The sequence below is a fragment of the Myotis brandtii genome, unplaced genomic scaffold (assembly GCF_000412655.1).
Source record: "Myotis brandtii unplaced genomic scaffold, ASM41265v1 scaffold265, whole genome shotgun sequence".
NCBI lineage: Eukaryota > Metazoa > Chordata > Mammalia > Chiroptera > Vespertilionidae > Myotis > Myotis brandtii.
The window spans coordinates 1,438,014-1,450,376 of record NW_005360086.1 but is presented as its reverse complement, the minus strand read 5'-3'; the positions used below and the strand labels follow the sequence as shown (position 1 = coordinate 1,450,376).

Genomic DNA, 12,363 nt, shown 5'->3' with positions numbered 1-12,363 from the left:
CACACACACACACACACAGAATACAGTTAACTTCAGCCACACAGGCTCCTGCTTTTGCTGGAACGCACCAGGTAGTCTCACCTCTGGGGCTTTGCTTGGCTTCCTTTTCCCTCAGAGCTTTCCACCGTCGGTTTCGTGTAATCCCTCATGTCTCTGCACAAATGTTGCCTTAGGTTAACCTTAACCCTTTCTGAACCACCCAAACTAGAATAGCATCCCACGTGTCACTCTCCATCACGTCCTCTATCATTTACTCTATGGCAGACATCATTTCTTTTTTACTACTTGCTCACTTGTTTATTGTTCGTCTCCTCTACAGAGTAGATGACTCAGGCACTAGAACCTGGCTTGTCTTCACGGCTGTATCTCGAGCACTTAGAACAAGGCCTGGCACCCAGGTGCTGTCGCCTGGCTGGCTGGCTCCTGTGGTACTGATTGCAGTCCTTGAGATCAGAGCTCTGAGTTACGACTGTCCCTTACACGTGCATGGCTACTGTAATGCGTGTTTACTCCGACCTCTGCTGCTTCCACTGCTTCACGGCCCAGGCTCTCTGGAGGCTGAGTGCAGCGTGTTCTTGGCATTCCCAGTGCTCAGCTGGAACTGGGAGCCTGTTTGTTCATAGAGGCAGTGGAAAGCTACAGTACTTATAGTGCTACTATTCAGCTACATGATGGTTCAAACAGGCCTTTAAGCCCTAAGAGGACATTTAGCCACCACCTGTGGCCTTCTGGCTTTGGAAAAATGTACTTGAGATGTCCAAATAACAAATTTGGCAATGCATTTTTAGAACCCAATAATTTGTAAGTTGGGGACTGCGTGTAAACATCTTTGAACTGTGAAGTAAATCAGAATAAGTCTAGACATTACGAACTATTCATCTTGCTATTTCAGAAAAACATTTCCATCATCTCTACCTCTGAACCTGAGTGCTCACTTTCTCTTCTTGCTTGTCCTTCTCAAGCCACATTCCTTCCCCAAGCAGGGGGACAGGACTCCCGTGGACTCAACACCTCCATTGTTGCTTCTGCTCAGAGCCGAGTTGTAGGAGGCTGTCGATCGCTGTGCTTTCTGAGTCGGCACCTGTTCTAGGGCGCACCGGCCTCACCACCCATGCCTTATGCCCCTCTTGTCAGCTCACCCTGATCTCTTTGCAGCTTGTGGCTAGAAGCCCCCTCATGAGTCCATTCAGCAAACCCCGAGAGCCGCTTATTATACTGCAGGGAGGGCAGAAAGGCAGCTGGTTCCTCTCATGTGTCCTTTGTGACTCTTGGCTAGGGGAAGGGAGGCGGAATCCATGCTTTTAATCGCTCGGGAAAGCACACTGGAAGGTGTGGGGAGAGAAGCCATTTGGGGATATCTCTTCCTGTAGAGGCGGAGAAGAAGCGGGAGGCCAAGCAGCGAGCCAAGGAGGCTCAGGAGCGGGAGGTGCGCAAGCGGGAGAAGGCGGAAGAGAAGGAGCGCCGGAGGAAGGAGTACGATGCCCTCAAAGCATCCAAACGGGAGCCCGAGAAGAAACCCAAGAAGGAAACGAATCAGGCATCGAGTAAGTGTTCCCTCAGTAAGGCTCCGGCAGGTGCAGTGGGGAGACGCACGGATGTGTTCCGGCGTGGATGAACGAGCGGAGCTTGTAAACTTAGATATAGTGACCCCTCTGGCCTGGGAGCACCTCGGAGGGTTTGCTTACGAGGCGTGGGGGATTCTCCTTGGGAACAACGGGCCTGGCTGGCTTCCCCAGAGGCAGGCACATGTGGGGTTTTGGTCAGATGTAGCTGAGAGCATTACCAGGACAGGGAATTGCACTTTTTTGTAAGAGTTAGATTCTAAAAAATATAATTCTTTATTGATTTCAGAGAGGAAGGGAGAAGGAGAGAGAGAGATACAAACATCAATGATGAGAGAGAATCATTGATTGGCTGCCTCCTGCACACACCCCCACTGGGGATCGAGCCCGCCACCCAGGCATGTGCCCTTGGCCGGGATCGAACCTGGGACCCTTCAGTCCACAGGCTGACGTTCTATCCACTGAGCCAAGCCGGCTAGGGCAAGAGTTAGATTCTAAAGTCACCAAGAAAGGTGAAGGATGCATGTGGTCACAACGGGCCTGGCTGGCTTGTTTCCCCAGAGGCACATGTGGGGTTTTGGTCAGATGTAGCTGAGAGCATTACCAGGACAGGGAATTGCACTTTTTTGTAAGAGTTAGATTCTAAAATCACCAAGAAAGGTGAAGGATGCATGTGGTCACCTGACTCTTAAGTCCCTCGCATCATCCGTGAAGTACACTGGGCGTGTTTTGTGAGCGTGGTGCTGTCTCAGGAAAGCCAGCACTGCCTACGGCTTTCTTTCCGCGTTGGAACAAATTACTCTCTTTTTGCTTGAACACCGCGGGAATCATTTGGTCCGTGTTCAGGGAGCCATGTGGTATAAAAGACACATTAGCGTTTTGCCTGAGTGTGTCCAGTTGAATCTGTGTTGTTATGTGGCTCCATGTACATGGGAGGGTCGTATACCCTCTGGGCCAAAGGGACCCCTGAGCAGGGGAGCTCTGGAGGGAGGCGGAGGTCCTGCTCTCCCTTGCTGGCCTTGAGCAAGTTGCCTGACCTCACCACCTTTTGTTTCCTTGTGTAAAATGAGGATCCTCCTTCTTACAGGGCAGCGACAGGATGAAGTGAGAACACCATGAGTTCTTGGCATGAGGGTGCTCGGTCAGGCTCTTTTAAATGTTGCCGAGTAATCTCAAAACCATTTTTTCCTAATTATAAATGTAATATACGTGTTCATTGCAGAAAATGTAGAAAAGTTCTCTCGAAATAGATCAGAAAATGGCAGTCACCTCTAATCCCCCATTCCCAGCAATAATCACTGTTTTTATATGTATCTTATACAGGGTGGGACAAAATTAGGTTTATAGTTGTTCCTATGGAAAATAATACCGTAATTAATAAATAATACAAAAATAAACAGTTTCACGTATTCACAACTATAAACCTATTTTTGCGCCACCCTGTATGATATTAACAATATTAATACATCTCAAGGCTCTGGCCGGATAGCTCAGTTGATTAGAGCATTGCCCCGATACTCCAAGGTTGTGGGTTCAATCCCAGATCAGGGCACATACAGAAGCAGTGAGTGCAGAAATAAGTGGAACAACAAATCAATGCTTCTCTCTCTAAAAATCGATAATTAAAAAAATAAAAGTCTTAAAAGTGTTTCCCCAAGTGGGCAGCCCTCCATCCTTGCCTCCTGACAAGCCCCTCCCCTGACCCTGAGGGGCCTGGAGCATCACCATGTTTTCAAGGAGGACTTAGGACCTGGGTCTGTGTGCGCCATGTGAGACGTCCAGAATGAGTTCTAGTGTTCAATGTCTTCCCTTGAATCCAAGGAGAAGGCAGCTTATATTTCAGTCTGCACATAGCAAGTTTTTAAGAGCTCAGATGTTCTTAAAACGATATTCATGCCTACGAGGGGTGTACATGGATCTGCATGGAGGAGAACAGCATGGAATGGTGGAGAGTGTGGGTCTCCTCAAACTGACTGAACTTTTTTGTCTCCTATGACTTTGTCACTCCAGAATCCAAGTCCGGCTCTCGGTCCCGTAAGCAGCCACCCCGGAAGCACACCCGGTCCTGGGCGGTGCTGAAGCTGCTGCTGCTGCTGCTGCTGTGCGTGGCGGGCGGGCTGGTGGTGTGCCGGGTGACAGAGCTGCAGCAGCAGCCCCTCTGCACCAGCGTGAACACCATCTACGACAATGCGATTCGGGGTCTGCGCAGCCACCACATCCTCCAGTGGGTCCTGCAGACCGACCCTCAGCAATGAGTGTGTCCTCAACACCTGCTGCCTCTCAGCCCTGGGACTTGGATTCCTATGGAATTGGGTTCTGCTGGACACAACCTCTTTTTAGCGTCAGACCTACCTGCCGTCATTAAATGGCTGCTGATTGGTACTTGAGACCTCCTCTTTGTAGGACTTCTTTGTTCCTGAGTCAGGGTTCCCTGGTGGAATACGAAGTGGGAGTTAGGGAGAGGAAATAACCTCAGGCCTAAAGGAATAGGCTTGGGGGTGGGGAGAGGAAGAACAGCCTTTTCTAGTTGTTATACCGAACTGTAAAGGCAAGGCTCATTTCTCCTAAGTGGTCAGCGTCATTACATTTACACTTTTGTGTGTCACAAACCCTTTCATTCCTCCCTGGGGACCCAGGGCAGATCAGGAGGCAGTGGGTTGTCATTGGGGATTAGGACACCATGCTCAGCAAATCTAGCCTAAATCAGAGGGGAGGGGCATACCTATTTTCTTAAGGGCCTCAGGCATTCAGACATTTTAATGACCACACAGTCTCAGGCTCAGAAGGGGACTTCTAGACTATGCAGGCCAATAGAACACTTGCAGATAAGGAACTTGAGGCCTTCCGTGACTTGCTTATGGTCTCCCAGCTATTTTGAGGGAACTGGACTCCCACTCTGGTATTTCTTTCTTTTCCATAATTTTGCCTTCCTTATAATGTCCTGAGAGACCAGAATGGAGTATCTCTCAGCCAGAGAGTGGAATCTTTCATGTAGACAGATTCATGACCCACAAGTAGAAATCTCATAGCCTTGAGGGTCTTGGGCAGCTCCTGTGGAGTCCTGCCCCTACTTACGTGGCTTCCATAAAATGCCTCGATTTTAGAGCATTAACTTCCCCATTGCCAGTGAACAAGGCAGAGCCATGCAAAGCCTTCGCCTTCTGTGACAGCTGTTAGTTGGTGTGACTAAATACCTCAAAGGCAACCTGAACACTCCAGCGTCAGAGACTGAGGTTTAGAATGGTTTGATTCCAGCCCTAGAACTTACCTGGGCAGCGAAGGGAATCCAGGAGCATGGAGGCATTTAAAGGTGGTCAGGAACGCTAATGACTTGTGCAATGAAGGGCAGGGCTGTCACTCTTTTGTTGGCCACAGTAAGCTTTTTCTTGCTCAGTGGCCTCCTTTGCTTCATCTTTGACAACAGCTGGATGAAGGGATCAGGAATGGCCATGTCATGGTGCCCACTCACTGAAACTCCCAACTGCAAGTTCCTTGCCCCTCGCCGAGGACAGCAAGAAGCTGTTCAGGTTCAGAGATGAAGAGGTCGGGCTCCAGCTTTTTAGGCTCAGTGGTCCAACTGGATAGGATTGCCGGTTATGACTGTCCTGATCCTGGAAGAAATGACTTTTCTCCCCCAAGGATAGCTCTGCTCTATAGGCCCACACCTTACTCTGGATCACTACACATTCCTTTAGTCTTCCTCCAAGCTCCAGAGCCACTGGTACAAATGCTTTATTGAAACTAAACACATAGTACATAAGATAAGACTGAGAGAATACAGAAGTCGGCATAGTGATCAGACCCGTTCCCTGGCTGGCTGAGGCAGCCTCAGTGGGCCAACAGGGTTGGACACCCAGCCTAGAAAGCCAACCCACCGAGGGCACTTCACTCATGATCTAAGACTTGATGTTGAGGTTCTTTTGGATTTCTGCAACTATTAAATATGTGTCTGAATGGTCTGTCTGTGTTCCTTTGTATTTTGAGGGCTGGCTGGGGCAGGGGTAGCTCATGCATGGCACTTGATTTTTGCCAGGAGAGGAACACTGAATGCTGGTGAAGATAAATGCAAATATCTCAGCCAGTTGACAGGTAGGGAGGCTTTCACAATGGCACCCAGGATCTGTTGTGGGCCTGACCCAGGCTTGTGCTCCAGGCGACACCTCCCTCTCTTCATTGGTCATGTCTTGAGGCAGAAATCTCCAGCTTTTCATCCTGTCCCTTGGGGCTAGCTTTAGTCTGCACTGTCTAAAGAGAGATCTGGCTGCAACGCGGTCATCTGAAGGTAGATACGCCTGGATAGATCTGGTCCAACACGGCGGGAGGTAGATGTCACGCCTTCCCCACGGCGCACCTGTATGTCTGCAAGCAGATTCTGGCGTTCTTGCTCCGAAAAACACCGCCTATAAGCCTGAAAGTGGAAAATGATCTCTTAATACCACACCATTCACAGTCATCCCTCATCGAGGAACAAGGGTGTGGTGAGCTTGGGTTGGGGGATAAGAATTGTCCCCACACCCTAGGTCAATGTTAACTCGGATCTCAGCAGACCTGCACTGTTGACCTACAAGGCAATCTTGGGCCCTCACCAATGCTATCTGTGAAAACCATATGGGAGTCCCACTAAGGCCACCGGGCACGGGGCGGTGGCCCCTGTAGGAGCATACCTGGACCAGGAGCTGTGGGGAGGGATAGGCGGCCACAACAGCGCTGGCCATTTCCAGGCTGACTCGGTTCAGCTGCTGAATCTGCCTCCGCCAGACCTGAGCAAGGCCCCTGCCAGCACGGTCCACCTTCGCCCCTCCAGCCCAGTCGCTCTCCAGGCAGAAGGAGAAATTAGTTTGATCTCGGAGTCTCCTGCAAACAGGGATCAAGAGCTGTGAGTCACTGGTTACTTCCTGAACCTGTCCCCTAACTGGGAACTTAAAACTCCTCCCTCCAGTGACCTTGGAAAAAGTGGGAATAAGGTTATATCTTGCTCACTTTGATCCCAAGCAATGCTAGTTACTGCTTCCCTTAAAAACAACATCTAGTCCTTTTCATTAAAAGAGAAGTTACCAGAAAAGTACCAGAATCTTTATGTTGAGATTGGGTTGCACTGAGACGGGAGAGGCAGTGCACAGGGTCAAACACCTGGGACTGGGCCCCAGGCACTGCGAAGTCTAGTTCTGGTGGTTCTAACATGCTAGGAGCTTGGCTAAGTCAGTCTCTTCAGGCCTCAATTCTCTCAGGTAGAAAACGAGGGACTTGGATTAGATCTCTGAGGTCTCACTTAAATTCTGACTATGAACATTCCCTGAGCTAAGCAGGCTAAAACTTATTTTTCCGAGCGGCTATCACATTGTGACCCGACCTGCACTGAATCCTGGTAACTGCTCACTGGTGAACCTGGACCAACTGGCAGCACATAACACATAAGCTAAAGCAGAATACCTGAAAGGGACGGTCTGAGGGCTCTTCCCCAGAATCCCCCTTGTGAGGTCAGCTCCTGCTTCAAGCTTGAGACAATGGACTGACAGCAGAGTTCAGGGGAAGGGGCATCTTTGGGTACCAGAACGACTGTAAAGGACCGGACCCAGCAATGGGCTGGGATTGGCCTGGGCACTTACTTGAAGGGCGCCTCAGCCACAGCCTTCGTGAACGAGCACGCAAAGTCGGCCAGCTCTTGCCAGCTCTTCACAACTCGGGCCTGGGCGTGCGTGTGTAGCTGCAGATCCACCAGTGCCTAAAATCCAAAGGCAGATGGACTGGAAGGGCGGCGAGACTAGTCCGAAGTTTTTCTTCCCTCTGTGTTCCCTGAGGCTTCTCTCCTCCCTGTTCCCAACCCCTTGGCTCCTGTTTGGCCCATTCTCTCCTACTTAGTCCCAAGGCAGAGAGTACTGGCCAGCAGGCATGTCACTCTTTCTCAATAGCAAATCGGGTTAGTAAAATGGGTGCCCGGTCTGACTCAGGCAACAGGACGCTCTTACCTCCTCCATGTCTACCCTGGACACCACGGGCCCTGTGTTGGCCTCTGGTGGTCTCTGTTTCTTCTTCTTCTCCTTGGCCTGTTCTCCGTTTGCCACACCCTGCTTCCTTCTCCTTGGAGGATTTGGAGCACTAAAGCAGGGGAGGAAATCAAAGAAGGGAAGCAAGCACCTTCAGGCTGAGCTGAGGCAGAAGAGGTGCAAGAAGCCTGGACCAGCGCATCCCCCGGGGCTCGGCAGGAATGCTGTCTGGCAGAAGGATCTAGATTTGGGCTGAATGACTTCACCCCTGTTGGCTCAAGAGCTGCCCCTTTTGATGCTAAGTCTTGACAAATCCAAACCTGAAGCATTTCTCCTGATCCACAATCACCAGTGACAGAGCCTTTCCCGCTGTCCTTGCCGTGATGTCTGCTACAAAGCTCCGGAGTGTTTCCTTCCCTTTCTCAGTGCTGCCTAGACCCCCCTGCACAAAGGGGCAGGAACTGCATTAGTGTTTGCTCCCTAGAGTCAGCCCTCTGTCCCCGCCTCAGCGCCCACCCCTCCGGCTCTGCCCACCTGCTTGAAGTTGTGGATCATGGACACAAACGCCTCTGCCGGGAGCAGCACCAGGACCATCGGCTCCTCCACCCAGGCCTCCTCTCCATCCTGCCAAAGCACCGCAACCCAGCAGAGGGAGGCAAGTCAGCAGGTGCTCAGCACTGCGAGAGACCCAGGCCTTCTAGAGCAGCGGCTGCCAACCTTTCGGACCTCACGGACCACCAGTGATCTGTGAACCACCAGTTGGCGACGGCTGTTCTAAAGGAACTCACCCTATCAGCCTAGCCCATTTTATGTTATTCGTTTTCTTCTGGAATGAAGTCATGATAGCAAGAACCAATGACCATGATCCTGTCACTCCTCAGTCCTCAAATCAACTGTCCAGCATCTCAAGGCAGTAGATAAGAAAGGAGCCCGGCGGTGTGGCTCAGTGGTTGAGCACCATCCCATGCACCAAGAGCTCACTGGATGGATGCTGTCAGGGCACATGCCCAGATTGCGGGCTCGATCCCCAGTAGGAGGTGTGCAGGAGGCAGCCAATTGATGTTGATGTTTCTCTCTCATCCTTGTTTCTGTCTCTTCCCCTCTCCCTTCCACTCTCTAAAATCAATTTTTTTTAATCAAATTTTTTTTAAAACTGTTACTTACACAGCTCCTCCACCAAAGACATCAAATTCAAGGGCAGGAAAGGGCTGCAAAGTGTGTAGTTTACGCCTTTTTTGACACCACATTCACTAGTTTCCAAAAGTGAATGGGCAACACAAAGGCTATCAATTTTTTTTTTTAAAAAAGAAAGGAACATTTACAAGTTGAAATGGGCTGAGAAAATTATGAGATCCAAACAAGAGAGCAAAAATATAATGTTTCATCTATAGACTCTTGAAAATGCGGGGTGGACTATTTTGGATTCGCAGATAAGAGGAGTGGAAGGTACAGGAGGTATAGTAACCTGGGTGTCCAGGCCAGGAAGGAGCATGTACTATGTGCCTACCATGTGCTTGGTGCTTGGTTACCTCATTTAGTCCCCACAACAAGGGTGGGGGGACGGAAAGGGACGTAACAGTATCCTCATTGTATACATGAAGCACAAAGTGATGAAATAATTTGCCCAGGGTCATAGCCATAAAGCCACAAGGCTGCAATTCCAATGCAAGCCCGCCTATTCTCAAAGCCCAGTCGGAGGGAATTAGGAATCCTGTGTAGATTAGCTTCCCTCTGCCCCGCAGATCACTCTCCTCCCTTCCCCACTCTCTCTGCCCAAGGAGGGTGATCTCTACAGACATCACAAAGGCCACATGCCCTCTGGCTGGTGGCCCTGGAGATTGGAGGGAGGGAGGGAGGGAAGGAGGAGAGGGAAGTCAGGGTATCTCTTTCCCTGTCCCCCTCCCAATAGGATCACCTAGCGTTTGCTACACTCCTCTATGGGAGGTCAAGCTTCTTCCAAGGTGGTCTTCTCTACATTTCTCTCCTGGATTCCAGTAAACACTTTCTCCCCTCATCCCTTCAGGCCTACGCATGGTAACAGCTATGATAGCCTGGTGGTACCCAACCAGGGCGATTTTCCTCAAAGAAACATTTGCAACATCTGGAGACATTTTCAATTGTCACAACTGGGGAAGGTGCTACTGGCATCTAGTGAGTAAATGGCAGGGATGCTGCTAAATATTCTGCAGTGCAGGACAGCCCAGCACAACAGCATGACCTGAAATGACAACAGTACCTGAGGTGGAGAAACCCTGAATCAATACTGTTATCACCCCGAAGTACTGCATTGTCCTTTGCAGTTTCCTTGTACCCCACCCAAGCCTTGGAAAGTAGTTCCTGTATTACCTAAGTTGAGTGTACCATCTGTTGTGTGTGTTTTTAATATTGATTTTTTACAGAGAGGAAGGGAGAGGGAGGGATAGAGAGTTAGAAACATCGATGAGAGAGAAACATCGATCAGCTGCCTCCTGCACACCCCCTACTGGGTATGTGCCCTTGACCGGAATCGAACCTGGGACCCTTCAGTCCGCAGGCCGACGCTCTATCCACTGAGCCAAACCGGTTAGGGCTGTACCATCTGTTTTCCCACTGGGGCCCTGACTGATATGTATAAGAGGGGGGAGGGAGAGGAAAGACAGCAGAAACCCTACCGCAGCCGGCCCGGCCCTCCTCCTCCAGGCGATGCTGCGTGGCACGGCCTGCGCCTCAATCACACAGCAGCACTCCATGGACTGCAGTGCTCCGAGGAGCTGGCCCCCGCCTTCCATCTGTAAAAGCACTGCAACAGACGGAAAGGGGCTGTCAGTGGGCGGCCCGGGAAGCAGAAAGCTCAGCACAGGGTGAAGACAGATGCTGGGAGGACCTGGATCCAGCGCCACAGCGATGTGCTTTAAGCACTCCTCTGGCCTCTGGGCTTTTGGTCTGTTAGCCAGTGCTGCCCTTTTTTCCCTTTGCGGTTGTCTCAGGGTGCTTTCCTTCCGGCTCGCTTGTCCCTGTGGGCCTCTCCTCTGGACCTTCTGACTGTGCTTGGTTCTCTTCTGAGGTGGGAGGGCCTCGGCATTTGCTTTGGTTACTGACGAGCTGACGCTCCGGGGAGGGCAGGTAGCTTGGGGGGCTGGAACCTGATGGCATGGACTGTCTGCCGTAGAGTCCTTGTTATTCGATGTACACCTTTCTGAGGTGTCTTGGAGGGGAGCATCACAGATCTTTGGAAAGGGCTGTTTTTTCCAGTCACGTGACGCTCCTTCATTATTCCGATGATCCAAAACGCTTTTAACTGGGGAGTTAGAATCCTCAGGGCTCAGCTGCTTGTGGGTCAAAAACTTACATGTCAGTCTCTCAGCCAGGGGAATAAGTTCCTCCTCATCCTCACTTCCACTGCTCAGCACCCTGACTGGCTGTGTCTGGGTGATGGGTTCAGCTGTGTCTGGGACGGGCGGTGGATCTTTCCACCTTGGCGATGGAGGACAGGAGGCCTCAGAATCTGAGGTGTGAACCACTAGGATCTTCTCCTCCCTCTGTGGCTGCCTCCTCTTTGTTGAACATGGTTCCTTCTTCAGAAAGGTAAATACTGGCAACTCCTCGGCATCACTGGAAGAGTCCAGGGAGAGTGATGACTTCTTTAGAGCCATTAATACGTGCTATCAAATGAATTCTCTAAAAGACAAAGAAAGATGAGACAGACTGTGGCATTCAATTCAGTCCACTAGGTGTGTTCTCTGGCCAAGCTTTATGGAGATAAATACGATATAGAGAAACAGAGAAATAGGGTATGTCCCCAACACATTCAACCTGGAACTCAGAGAGCTACACCTTTAGTCTAACAGGAACCCTCCTCAAATCCTTTCTGGGTCAAGGTGAGATATAAATGAAGTGGAGGTTTCTAATACAAAATGTTAAGGGGGCCGTAACAAGATTCACACACCCCTCCCACATTGATCTTTACATTTGAAATGGAGATGACAAAAGTCATCCTTAAAAAAAAAGATATTAACATCATGAAATTCATCCTTTTATTTAAAGTGCATAGTTCAGTGGTTCTTTGTATATTCACAAAGGTTGTGAAACCATCACTACTATCTAATTCCAGAATGTTTTCATCACCCCCAAAAGAAACCCCATAGCCATTGAGCAGTCACTGTCTATTTCCTTCCCCTCAGCCCTAAGCAACCACAAATCTACTTTTTCCTCTTCTGGATATTTCATATCAATGAAATCATACAATATGTCGTCTTTTGTGACCGGTTTCGTTCGCTTAGCATCCAAGGTTTATTTTTATTGTAACATGTTCCGGTACTTCATTGCTTTTTATGGCTGCATAATATTCCAATGTGTAGATATCCTTTCATCACTTGGACATTTGGGTTGTTTCCATTTGGGGGCTATTATGAATAACGCTGCCATTGCACATGCATGTACAAGTGTTTATGTGGATGCAGGTATGCAGTTGCTGGGTCTGTGCAAGAGTCATTCTTTGAACAAATTTTTGTAACACTGGAGGTGTGAACCGGGATAAACCTTGTAACCTTTCTGGGCCTCGCTTTCTTCTTCGTAAAACAGGACAACACCTACTTTACAAGGTTGTGAGAAGTAAAAGAAACCATGCACCTTCCACAGCGCTTACGCCTGTATCTGGCACACAGCAGGAGCTCCGTAAAGTAAGCTCAAGGCCTCGGGAGGGGCCTCATCCCGGCCCCTCGCAGAGCCTCCATAGACTCCTGCAGAATGAGGGAGTGGGGCGGGCGGGCCCCAGAGCCCGCTCCTCTGCCAGGCCGCTCCTCAGTTCATCCAGGACGCCCAGGCCCCCAAGCCCCTGG

General features: G+C 50.1%; 2 protein-coding genes across 3 annotated transcripts in view; one reads left to right on the top strand and one right to left on the bottom strand.

Moving 5' to 3' along the window:
- The window catches only part of LRRC59 (leucine rich repeat containing 59), a 14,691-nt gene extending 9,175 nt beyond the window's left edge, over positions 1–5,516 (top strand). The window contains exons 6-7 of the mRNA XM_005868177.2: positions 1,371–1,544; positions 3,573–5,516. Of these exons, the coding sequence (XP_005868239.1) occupies positions 1,371–1,544; positions 3,573–3,817 (419 nt within the window). The 3' untranslated portion in view covers positions 3,818–5,516. The remainder of the gene's footprint in view (positions 1–1,370; positions 1,545–3,572) is intronic.
- The window catches only part of EME1 (essential meiotic structure-specific endonuclease 1), a 7,276-nt gene continuing 72 nt past the window's right edge, over positions 5,160–12,363 (bottom strand). The window contains exons 2-9 of one of the 2 annotated variants that reach the window (XM_014541175.1): positions 10,410–11,203; positions 10,198–10,325; positions 8,081–8,170; positions 7,867–7,988; positions 7,529–7,658; positions 7,169–7,284; positions 6,227–6,416; positions 5,160–5,970 (exon numbers count right to left, since the gene is read on the bottom strand). In XM_014541175.1, the coding sequence (XP_014396661.1) occupies positions 5,794–5,970; positions 6,227–6,416; positions 7,169–7,284; positions 7,529–7,658; positions 7,867–7,988; positions 8,081–8,170; positions 10,198–10,325; positions 10,410–11,178 (1,722 nt within the window). In that variant the 5' untranslated portion in view covers positions 11,179–11,203 and the 3' untranslated portion in view covers positions 5,160–5,793. Of the gene's footprint in view, positions 5,971–6,226; positions 6,417–7,168; positions 7,285–7,528; positions 7,659–7,866; positions 7,989–8,080; positions 8,171–10,197; positions 10,326–10,409; positions 11,220–12,363 lie in introns of those variants that run through there. The other variant, XM_005868176.2, reaches the window with a different exon arrangement.